This window comes from Bombus flavifrons, chromosome 16 (genome assembly GCF_040668555.2).
Source record: "Bombus flavifrons isolate JBK064 chromosome 16, iyBomFlav1_principal, whole genome shotgun sequence".
NCBI classification, from domain to species: Eukaryota; Metazoa; Arthropoda; class Insecta; order Hymenoptera; family Apidae; genus Bombus; species Bombus flavifrons.
The window spans coordinates 5,992,882-6,005,618 of record NC_138457.1 but is presented as its reverse complement, the minus strand read 5'-3'; the positions used below and the strand labels follow the sequence as shown (position 1 = coordinate 6,005,618).

The 12,737-nt window shown below is 41.1% G+C and overlaps 1 protein-coding gene across 35 annotated transcripts in view; it reads right to left on the bottom strand.

Moving 5' to 3' along the window:
• Positions 1-12,737, bottom strand: part of trol (terribly reduced optic lobes) — a 199,836-nt gene that overhangs the window by 87,012 nt on the left and 100,087 nt on the right. For 5 of the 35 annotated variants that reach the window (XM_069130041.1, XM_069130043.1, XM_069130045.1 and 2 more), the window contains exons 1-2: positions 9,015-9,116; positions 4,467-4,698 (exon numbers count right to left, since the gene is read on the bottom strand). The exons of 29 other annotated variants lie outside the window; for them this stretch is intronic. In XM_069130041.1, coding sequence (XP_068986142.1) covers positions 4,467-4,575 — 109 coding nt within the window. In that variant the 5' untranslated portion in view covers positions 4,576-4,698; positions 9,015-9,116. Of the gene's footprint in view, positions 1-4,466; positions 4,699-9,014; positions 9,117-11,141; positions 11,224-12,737 lie in introns of those variants that run through there. One more of the 35 variants, XM_069130042.1, reaches the window with a different exon arrangement.

The following is a 12,737-nucleotide window of genomic DNA, read 5'->3' as shown; positions in this document are numbered from 1 at the left end:
CAGATAAGATGGCGTGAGAGCAGCGAGAGACAACAGCTAAACAATCTCGGCAATTCGAGATGTGTTGTCTTTAGAGTGAGTGAAAGATACCTTATCATATTCGTACGAATATGTAGAAGAGACGTTATGCATGAGCACTAACAATCATTTATCACAATGCTCGTAGAATCACAATTACGATTGTCATGTAACTTCATTCGCGGCCGTGATCGTTATTCTCGATCTTGACTGAATTATTTTTCATGAAACACTTCGACGTAGCTCGCGTGAAACGTAGATTTAAAGTTACAACGTTACGGTCCCCTCTTATGACGTAAATTTTACTTCGTTTCGTATTAAAAGTAGACAATAATCTAATTTTCTCTCTTTTAACTTATATCGGCATTTCAAAGAGTAAAACGTTAATTCTTCCTCCCGATTTCAGAATCGTAATACATATTCATCAGATATCGTTAACATAAAATATACGGTTTATGCGATGCATGCAAAGAACAATAATCCAATCTATTCTTCATTGAAAAACCACCGTGATTGAGATCGTACGTGATCTAATCACTCATGTCACAAGCAGCAATTCACGCCATCTTCATAGTAATACAAATTAGTGTAAACATTATCTTTCGCACGATGAACGTTTTAGAGCTACTCTGCTGGACGAGGATTAGGTTGTGTTGAACATAAGAAAGATCCAGGGACCAAAGAAAAAAAAAAAGAAAGAAAAGACAAAACGTAATCCGCTACGACGTGTCATTAACTTGTCGCACGATGTCGCAGTGTTAAATTGACTTGTTACCTCTAAGACAGAACTAAAGTCAAAATGGTCAGAGTTAATATACGACTTTACTACTTTTCGTAGATGCAATCGATTCTTATGAGCATATAGATTACGACGTTTAAATGAGTCACTGCTCAGAATGACATTCATCGGAATACACATCTGCTGTAACCATAACCTTATACGGTCTCAGATAGCGAATAGATTAGCGTAGATAATAATACGATTAAAAAATCTCTTAGAAAAAGGACAATAAGGAAAAACAATCGATAGAATAAAATACTTTATCTGAATTTCCAAGAATTTCCAATCTTATTACTTACTAATTAATTTCTACCAACTACGTTATCTACTTTAACGCATTAAAACGTAGTCAGCTACTTGACTGTTATAAGCAAACATACCTGCGTAACAATAACATCTGGCACACCATGATGTCCAAATATTCGCGAGCCACTCTACGCGCAACTCTTAATTTACTGTTTTCCTAAAGTTTTTATTGTACAATCCTCTGCAAACTGCTTTTCCCTATTTTAACCCGACCACGCAGTTACATACCACGCTTAAACTACATAACTGCATAATTACTGTACCACCATAATCAATCGACTGCCTGTTAACCTAACTCTGTCCCGTTTCCTCCGGAATTAGGCTGCCCTGACACCCACGAATGGGCGCTAAAGCCGCCAGTTACTTTAGACAGCCTCCGCCGTGCGGAGCAACGTAAAAACGCCAAAGAAGACAGCATGAAAATTCGGTTGCTCGTCTAGGAACAGCGGCGCGGTTGCGAATCCTTTTCACCTAACGATAATTTATGCCGTGGACGATCGACCAGCTAGTACGAGACGGAGTGTACAGAGGGCGAGTGTGTGCACTGGCTGAAAAGAGACACAACTATACATACGCCCTGTACGCGGCAAGCAACGGTCTGCGCGATTGTTTCATCCCGAAAATGATATTCACGGGCCGCCACACAGCCAGCTCGTAAAAGGACTCTTTTCTTTCCCTCTGTTTCCTCCCTATGCCTTTCTCTCTCCTTTGTTCTACCATCCACGCGTTTAACCCGCTGCCTCGTCCTTTTCTCTCGCTGTCGTATTTTTTAGCAAGAGCAACAGCGTAGGGTTTACCCTGAAAATACATCGCGGCCCCTAGCATCATGCAATTAAACGTGAGTACGTTGGAGCCGCGGCACAAGTGGTGGGGATGCTAGTGGAAAGAAGAACACCGATAGGGCAGATGGGCGAGGAGTGGGGGGCAGTTGGCGGGTAGAGAAAAATCTATCGTCAGGGTGAACGACGCTAAACAGTGGACGCTTTGTCGATGACAAGTGCGAATCTCCGGTAGCTTATAAAAGTCGTGGAAATCATCATCATCTGCCTTCCGTTCGCTTTGAGCCTTACATTAATCAAAGACGTCCGCTACCCGCTCTTTTCGTGTATGTCGTCATTTTCATATAATGAACCCCCTTTGCAGCGCACGCCAGAGATATTTCTATTAAGTTTCGCGCGATTCTCCGCCAGCCTTTGTCCCCTTTCGTAACGCAAGTTAACACAATTTCCAGCGAATTTTCCTTCGAGATGGAGGTTCGAGCTTCGATTTTTCTTTCGATTTAATTCGTGGTTCGGGTAAGCGTTCATTTGACTCAGCTTAACTCGTAATTTAATTTACTAAGGACCAAGCAGTGGTTCGTCGTATTGTTAAAAATAGCTCGTTTTTTTCGACATCTTTTACAATTTCTAGAATCTGGTTGGGGGAGGGGGATGCGACGAGGAAGGTATCGGGCGAAGTTTTTGGAATTCTTTTGCTGAGTCGCAAGGTCAAGACGTACACTCGATAATATAGGTCGATCGAAAAGAATATGGCAAACGAAGCGTCGTGTTGATACAACGATCGCCTGAACTGGGTTAAGCTGTACGCTAAGTTTAAGGTCTAGGTTACCTTTAAATTAGTTTCACGTGGATCGAATGCTATTTACGGGTGGGTTAAGTTAATTCGATTTGTCGTAAGCAACAGTTTCAAATACGCTACGTTTAACTCAGGTTTGATATATCGTAAATCTCAGGTTCGAGCTATGCCTGGAATAAGCTGCGATAGACACAACAACTATGAATTCCAATTTAATCTGACATCGACCCGGTTAATTTTATCTTCGGTTTTAAGTCGCCTGAATTTCACTACACACTAAATCTGAAGGTCTGTCAGAGTTATATCTGCGTCGTAAATTCATTTTGAATAGAATTTAATCGAATCGTGTTAGGTCGGCGAGATAAAATTCCTGGTGCAACCCTTCGTGGAAACGTTTCACGCGATTTTTCGTCGCGTTAGGGAACAAACGGCCGCGCAATCGATACCGACGACGCCTTCGAGTGCTCTTCATTAATGCATAATGCGAGGAGGCGCACGATACGATTTCGAGAACGAACGTAAGTGAGATTTTCGCTCTGGAGCTAACCCTGACACGTTGGAACAACCAAATCCGACAACAGTTTTTTCCACCGTTCAACCAGATTCCATTGAAAATTCATTTCGGATCAGATCCAACCGGTCTCCACACATTTATTATGCAACATAAAAATATCACATCGAACGATCCTCCTCATCGATGGACAGCTGATATTTATGCACGTGAAACTGTTTCACATTATGCAAACAAAATTGTCAAATATGGGACACATGCATAATACGTAAGATGGAGTGGAATTTGGTCGATATAATTCTAGTTATATTATTGAAACTTTTTATATTAATTAGAACATTACTGATTCAACTTGATTTATAATTCGGTATTATGTGACGTGATGAATATTTAAATTTATTTCATTAGCGTTAAACTTCGATTGACTTATTGATTACCGACTCGTAATTTATTTATGTCAATCATATTTCAATATAATCCTTTCTTCAACATTCCTTATAATATTATATAATAATGCAGTCGAATACATTAATAGCAATTCCCTTCACTACGCAGCTTAAAATTCTCCTTTCGAGCGATTTACAAATAAATACGACGAAATCGAATATTTTTTACTCGAACGAATATTTTCTATTAGAAAAACAAGAGGATCCTGAAGAAGGTATTCTCCCTTCGATGATTTATTAATATCGAGCTTTACAAAAATGTTTCCATAAATTTAATAGACAATTAGATTCTAACAAAATGAATCCGACGAACTCGAATATTTTTTATTTGAAATGCATATTAAGATACCCTGAAGATGTTGATCAAATTCTCCGGAAACAAATTTCTAGCTACAATTTTCTTTTTCGTAAAATGTATTCATTACAGAAATATAAATTCCCCATACAAGTATGCAATTTCTAAACAAAAGATGAAAACCTGACTTATCGACAGAATGCGGATTTTTATGCGTTCGTACAATATTTGAGAATGCGCATAATATGAGACAAATATATACAATATTCTGAGCGTAATGGTTCCTGTAATATCTGGCCGGTAAAGTAATTTCCCACAAAAGTCCTACTTTTTTTTTCTTAATTATATCCTCAAACATACGAATTTACACGAAAATCCGCAGTCTATTTATCGATATTCCTCTGGCTGAAAATCTTTTATTCCATTGGTAACATTAATTTCGCTATTTAAACAGAAATTCAACGCAAATACCTAGACACAGAGTGAGGTTAGGTTCAACAGGTGCATAAATCAGCAAAGATTCGTGGTAGTTACCTCTGTTCCATGGATGATAAGGTCTTCTCTGCCTCTGGCCGAGGTTCGACTGTGCCAGTGCCAGCAAGAGCAAAAGAACCACGAGAAATCTCCTCGCCGGAAGTCCCATTTCACTCTCCACTATCGTTTACTAGCGTCTCATTTGCCGCGGACGATCTTCAACCGATTTTCCTCCGTTCTTCTCTCGATTGGCTCTCTTCGCACAGGGCACAGGGCGGGATGATTTCATCAACTGAATTCAATTTTCCCGATTAACCGATCAGTTCTCTCAAGGATTAAGCCTGGACGACACCTTCTTCGAGGTTTTAGGGTTTCGAAGTATCTGGTATTTAGAGTGTCTGTCAGATCGCAAGTCTGGTATCGTTTAGATCTTTCGATCGCGTCAGACGTTTCGTTTTAAGTGGCTAGTGTTCGATAAGTGACTCGCAGAATCTGTTAATAATCGTTCGATACAGAGCAATTGCCCTACAAACGCAACAACTTGGAAATAACCTGCACTTTTTCTTGCACTGGACGAATACAATTTGGTAACGTCAAAATTGTAATATTCTGATTAATCAATCATCGAGTAACGGATATTGTTCCCCGTCTGGCTATGGGCTGACGTTGATGAGCTTCCTATCGACCCTTTCGCTATGACAAATTTAGCCAAAGAACGCTACCGCCATTGCAAAATAGATTGAATAACGTCCGGTGTATTTTTTCGGCCATATAAATGAGACTCGAAGACGTCGAAAATTTTATGGCGTCAAGAGCTTGATTAATAAATCGCAGACAGAGTAGAAAAAAAGCGTCCTTCGTAGATGTTCGATTCGATGAAACTTTTATTAGCCCTTTCGCTATGACGGAATTTGAGGTTAAAGGCGACACTTTAATTATTGTGAGAATGTTTCAGCCTACTTTCGCCTAGACAAGGTAATTAAACATTTGATATCTTTATATCAATTTTTACATTGATAACGACCGAGGAATTGATTGGAAGAAATTACACAAGAACCTGTCACATACAAAGTTGCATGATCTTTTTCATGGTTTAAGATAATACGACCGTTGGCTGTACAGATAAGGACGTTTGCAAGGTCCAACTGCGGATAAAAGTTGGCAAGAACTGGAGTTGCAAAGAACAATGTATCGACTGGCGTATTAGTGGATAAGAAATTTCACGTTTAACGAGACGTCTTACATCGTTTATCGAGAATTTTGTTCGTTTAACAACAAATTGGGAATTCAATATCGGCGAAGACTTTGCGCCAGGCGAAGAAAATTTTCAATAAACGAGACGAAATGTCTCATCAACTATCGAACCTAGGGCTAATAGTCGCTAACACGCTTCTTCTTTTCCAACTTCCTTCCGTTTCAAAGAAGAACCTAACCTCTCGACTCTTCAGACGCTTCGATATAATTCTTACCGGATACCTAATCCACGATTAGTATAGGTCACAGGTGACGCTAATTTCGGTTTAAGTAAGTGAAGGAAATTTGTATTCGTTAAATAAGTCAACGAAATTTGTATTCGTGTTAGGTTGTCCGAAAAGTGTCTTTCCTTTACAGACACGTCTTTCGCAACGACGCATTTTTATACAAACATGAAACCTAATCAATCGTTGTGATTTTTATCTTGATAAAACAAAACGGATCATACGTAATTCGATAAAATATATAAAACGTTGTGCATCCATTGTTTCCTTATAAAACGAAAGAAACTTTTCGAACGACCTAATATACAGGGTGGTTGGCAACTGGTGGTACAAGCGGAAAAGGGTGATTCTACGCGAAAAAAGAGGTCGAAAATATAGAATAAAAAATTTTTTTTTTTAATTTTTCCATCGAGACAACGATCTACAGTGAGATCCGTTATATGAGATCCGTACGTACCGCACGCGTACCGAGCGAAAATTCAAAGTCGATTTTCTCGAAAACAAAGCCTCAAACGAAAAATTTTTATTCTATATTTTCGACTTCTTTTTTCGCCTAGAATCACCCCCTTTCCGCTTGTACCACCAGTTACCAACCACCCTGTATATTGGCTTGGCAACTAAGTGGTTGCGGATTTTGTCGGTACCACCTAATGACAAAATCCGCAATCACTTAGTTGCCAAGCCAATATAACCACATAATAAACGAATATCAAATAAATCGATGATCGCTATCCCATAAAATACAAAATGCAAAATGAAGTACTTTATTTCCGAGTATTGTACCAGTCCGATCTCGCCGCGATCATGCAACGTCTGTACACCTTTGGAACACGCTGTCCTATAACGCAACGTAGCCTAAATGGAAGCTGCAAAAGAGAAAACGGAGCTAGGCACAGGCTATTCTCGACTATTCTACGCAAAGATGATAATAAGACGACCGACTGTCCCTTGGAATCTCCGATAAAATCGTCGCTGGACCTCGCGTCCGAGCGATCGAAAATCGCTCACAGATCCTGTCCTCTGTGTTCCAAATCGAAAACGCAGCACTGTGTCTGTCTCGTGGTGGGATCTTAGAGGTGATAGAACGTGAAAGAAAGACACGTGGGAAGAAGCTTCAGGGCGAAGATCGCCAAGTAGCCGAAGAGCAGAAGCTCCGAACGAAGACTGGCCCTGTGCGTCGATCTGCGATTAATCAGCCGCTGTTCGGCGAGAAATGCAAGCGGAAAGCACCGGGAGCGAGCGTGGAAGAAACGAGGAGTCACAAGGTTCTCGTTAGTTGCACGAGCTTCCTTGCAGTCTCTGGCCGGCCGACAATTCGGTTTTTGTTTTCGCGGATTACCAGAGCAGAGGGGGGCGCGACGGAAGAAAGGAAAAGCACGCGACGGTACGCGGTGGAAAGGCAAGGAAATTGTGCAGCGAACAAGACACAATGGTCTTGCGGTGGCGCGGCGACACGCTGTGTTTTTCAATTATTTTTAATTATTTTCTGAAAGCCGCGACCGCGTTTGATGCACACACCAACCCCCGGCTCAACACACAGCCACCCCGCGTCTCTCCGCCCCTATTTTTCACCCTCACCCTATCGATCCCTCTCGCTTTTCCACGTCCAATTTAAAAACACGTCCACTGCCCCTCCCACCCACCGCGTCTTTTTCCCATTTTCCTTCGTCCTTTTTTCACGTTCTCTGGGCCGTCGCTGCCACCGGTTACCAGACAAAGAGGAGAATTCGAAGAAGAGGAGCTTTGAGTCGGAGCTTTGTGTGACGGGAGCACGCAGCAAGGTGGAAATAACTGCGGGAATTTGACTGAATCGACGACACAAGACCGCGAGATCCTCGTTTTTAACGTAACGTCGCCACGGTTGCTGTCGGCCGATCGTCCCAACTCTTTTCCACAACGAACCAGTGGACTAAGGATTTTTATGCAAATTCCCCTTTTCGTAGACGCCATTAAGGAACTACAAGTTTTTCAGATTTCTCCTGAAGATTCTCTTTTTTCCTGTCCACTGTGTTACACCGCGCAACGTATTTTCCGTATTTTCTATATTTCGTACGCGCTGCCATCCATAAGCGTCAGCACGTCTAATTCGTTATACTTTGCACGTTTGTTATTTATATTACTTATAAGAAACGAGATCATTTTTATCGAAATATTCTAACAAACTATACTTCGCTGTATGTTGTATATCTATATCGTACAAGACACGAATGCTACGAATGAATTAACAAATTGTAATTAAAAGGAAGCAATTAAGCAAATAAAAGCAGTGGAAGGCAGTCGATTTCCATCGGACAGAAAACGTCGCACGAACTGTCCGAATACTTGCGGCAGGTACCGTGTTTTCGTATAACACATGCATTTTCAATGTTTTTACCGCTTTAAAATTTCAATAGACGCGAAAAAGTCCGCGGTCCAGCGACGGCTCAATTATTCAATTTTGCGATTCCGTCATCGACGAAGCTTTCGAAATATACGAAACTATTGGGATGTAACGTTATCGTTTACAAGATGACGGATTTGCAAATAGCGACGACTGAAAATTGCACAATCAGAAAACAAAGAGATAGAAGAACAACGAAGCCTCTTTTCCTTACGATCGATGCCGATTGATCCAGGAATTTACAACGAGTCGAACTACGTTTAAAGAATCTCTGAAACTGGTAACAGATGCAACGCAACGATCCATAGAAGCTGTGAAATTTTCGTTTAAATTGCTGGAGATTTCTACAGGGTCGTTCGACACGTTCCATGGATTTTACGTTACTTTACTTACGGAGGAACGCGACGATCACACGTCAACGACGACTGAAATTCACAAGAGCGAAAACTTGGCGAAGATCGATGCCCCGAAAGATCGCAAAGCTGGCGGCTAAATACAAACGACGCGAGATATCTGCGAACGTGCGACACTGCACCAGACTCAAACTTTTCAAATGTTGCAAATTCTTGGAATTTCGAAAATTTCCCAACACAGTCCACTCGACGGAAAGATGATACTCCATCGTCTTTGATCGCGCAATCCTCGAACAAGGTGTCTGTGGGATCGATTCTCGAGCGAAATTTCCGAGGTGCGAAGGAGATGCAAGAAAATGAAACGATGATATCGATGGTCGCGATGGATTCCTTTTACCTGCGGATGCGAGTCGCGACCAAGAAGCAGAGAAATACGCGCGGTTCTCCGTGCAGACGCCGCGTTGGCCGAAGCTGACAGACTGGCAAACTACTAGTCGCCATGAACCGAACCAACAACAGGCCACCCCACCTCCGCTGTCAACAAGGGAAGCGTGGGAGGCACTAAGCTACTTTGCATTTTTTTTTTTTCATTTTTTTCGTCGCTGCAACTAGCGTCGCGGCGACCAAAGGCGGGCCCACGCCTTTTCGATTCCTCCTTCGATATATCTACGACATACGCACGGAATCTTCGGTCCGAATTTTCACAAGAAGCTAGGAAAATCGCGGTTTTCTGTCGTCTTTGCTGCTTTTTTTTTTTTTTTTCTTTTTTCAGATGCCGAGGAAAAATGCTGAAAGGATTGGGCGAGATCGTTGAAGCGTCCCCTTTTCGAGGAGGGGGCCAGGTGAGAAAGGAGAAAATGTTTCAACGGAGAGACGGAAGGTGTTGGGAGGTTTGTGAGCTTGCGAAATTTTTGTACAATACAGGCGCGAAATCTTCGGTTTAAATTTATTGAGCGAGGGAACATGCTGTTTCTCGGCGTTCTTTTTGCAAATTGGTGGATTGGAAAAAATGGTGCGAGCGACTGGCCAGGGTAGTGAAATATTTTCCGCGGAGAAAGGGAAAACGGTTTAGACACAGAAGAAACGTAGATTGAAATGTCTGAGATATTGAGACAAAATTGAAAAAAAATGGAGCAGGAGATTAGTGAGACGTTGCTAGTAAATGTTTCTCAGATTAATCGTGCGATCTGTTTAGAAAAATATTAGAAACTTTTGGGGTCTTTAGGAATCTTAGGAATTCACTTGGAATATTTTGCAAGGTTCCGTGCAAAATTTACGAGAATTTGAATGTTCTTCTATTGTCTTTGTCGGAGAAATGAAGAAAAAAACAAGATAAATGTTGGGAAGAATCGATAAAACTGTTAGAAGATCTTTTTGAGCAGTTTGCCCGGCAGATGTTGTAGAGAAAAGTGCTTTGTTACTGTGCTTCACCCTCGGAATTTCCATAGAATATGAACATAAAACATCGAGAGACAAAACATTGAAATTCTCGTTGTTCGTCTATTCTCGAAAATTTTCTCAAAGTTACGCACAATCATGTTGCATCTTTTTACAAAAATTCTATGAAATTTTGCCCAGGAAAATATCCTCGAAAAAAGAAAAAGACGGGAATTCGAAGTTTTGCAGCTGCACAGAGCAACAGATCCATCGAATGATCTACGCGGCATTTACGAGATCGTAAGCAGCTTGTTCGACGAACGAGCGTGAATTTGTGGACACCGGAAGGATTTGCCTCGGTTTCGTGATCGTTCGGCGCTTTGGAAGATTGCGAGTGACTTTCTTTCTACGCCGCCCCCGCGGAACTCGTAACGCGACACCGGTTTCCAACAGGACTACAAGCGAGAAAAATCGGCAGGAGGAATTGGCATCGTTTTAAAATTCCGCATAAGAAAATCGAGCAACGAGATCACCTGCAATCTCGCGGTAAAAACATTGTCGAGAAGCTCCTAAGACGCTGCTATCTAATTAAAGCTGCAATTCTAAAAATACGCTATCCGATCCTGTAAATTCGAGCGCTGAACTTTCCAAATCCTAATCTATTCGTATAACGTTCGAACTAATGTGTGGAACAATTTCGACCTTCCCCTTTCCTCGCGAATTGCAAAATGCCGTAAACGCAACGGATCGGGAGTTTTGCTAACTTTTAATCAACTTTGAAATTCCTCGGAGATATGAAAATCTCAAGAACTCGAGGAATCCTGTTGCTAGAGCAGAATTCATCTTTACGGGCGATGAAAGTGAGCGGTTTTTTTAAATTCCGTGGAACGTCAGGCGAGGAAAAATATCATGCAACGATTTGAAATTCTAACTATCGAAATTTTCAATCAACAATTTTCCAATGCTTCTTCTCTTATCTCACGGATTTTCAAATGACGACGATATAATAGAATTGCGGGCTTTGTTCACTTTTAATGAACTAACAGATGGTGGAATTTCAACAACTTGAGCAACTCGATTCATAGAGCAGAATTCAGCTCGAGGATCGTCAGCCAGGCGTCTCCGATGATGGAGATCCACGGTTTACCGATCGAAAGTGTCGAGAGCGTGGCCGCTAATATCTCGAAAAGAGCGAACGAACCGGCCCGCGCCGTTTCGAACGAACGACTGTCGAGTGGCGCGTGCAACGCGTCGCAGCCGCGGCGGCTCTGCCGCGCGAACAGCGCAGCGGCGCCGTATTCCGCGCGCCTCTATCGACGCGCATGCGCACTGCTATAGACGCGCATGCGCATAGCACCAGGAGAAAGCCGCCAAACCTCGCAAATTGAAAACCATCGAATCGCCAGATGTCTTTATCGCCGTCTAATGATCTTTTATGATAATTAGACTGCGGATTTTTATGCAAATTCACATCTTTGAGAATATAATTGAAAACGTAGGACCTTGGTAGAAGATTGTTTTACGAGTATTATAGAAAGTACCGTACTTTGAATGTTTCATACGTTTTGTCGTATTACGTGCATTCTGTGCAATCTCGTATTTTCAAATTTCCTATAAATGCGCGAGAATCCGCAGTCTAACGATGATCAATTAGGCGCTCTGTAGCGAGGATAAAGCGAGGAAAATATTTATGAACTTTCTGACAATGTGGTAGTTTAAACATTTCCCCCCCCCCTTTTTTTTTTGTTTGGTTAGGTTTAAAGATTTGGTACAGTTCTTCTTATAAATCTTTCTATTCGCGCACCAGTTTTACCGTCGATAGACTTCTCACGTGATTAATAAAACATTTTCATTCGCAACTTCTTTCAATATCTTCCAATCGATTTATGGTATACTGTCCAATTCTGTTTTTCACAATTTGTGTCTATGAAAGAGTGCTACAAAAATTTAAAAAAAAAAGTGAAACGTTTACAATAAACTATTAGTCTATATAACTCTAACGTTCCCTTTGGAGCGAATATTTCTCGAATTTGTTGCTAAGTCAATTAGCCATAATTCGTTCTAGTACTCTGTGTGTTATTATTAGCTGGAATACTCTACAGTGGGAAGAAAATTTGGAACGCTACAAGTCCTACAAAATCAGAGTTTTAGATCTACAGATCTTGCACACTTAGAGATTTAGTCTTCGACAATGCGTTGTGTCCGCTAAGCTACATCGTTGTTCAAGCAAAATCTTTCTACGTTGGATACAATTCGATCTCGTGCATCGTACAGACATCTTTTAATAACACCCCACATTTACCAGGTTACGTATATTCTTGTTCGAGTAAAATATTTTTGAACTGGATAATAAATAGCTGACAGATTGATCGAATCTGAAGACGTTCCTCGAGAAGAACACCGAAATACCAATTTAATCGTCCTGAAGAATTCCACAAATTAATTCAATAAATAAAAGGAAGAACTAATACGACGAAGCTTTGAGTCTATCACTCTTGAATTTTTCCATCGATGTTAACATTATGATCTACTCGGCATTTACAAGGATGTTAACATTACGACAATATGATACTAATCACTAACCAATCGACTTGACGCTCGATGAACGTCAACGAAAACTTAAAAGAACGTAGAATGTGAAGAAACGTGGAACAGCGATATACTTTAATTCTTTCGTAAGGAATTTAACTTGTCGGTTTAGTAAACTTTTTTAACAACCTTGAATAGTATCCGCGAGCAGAAT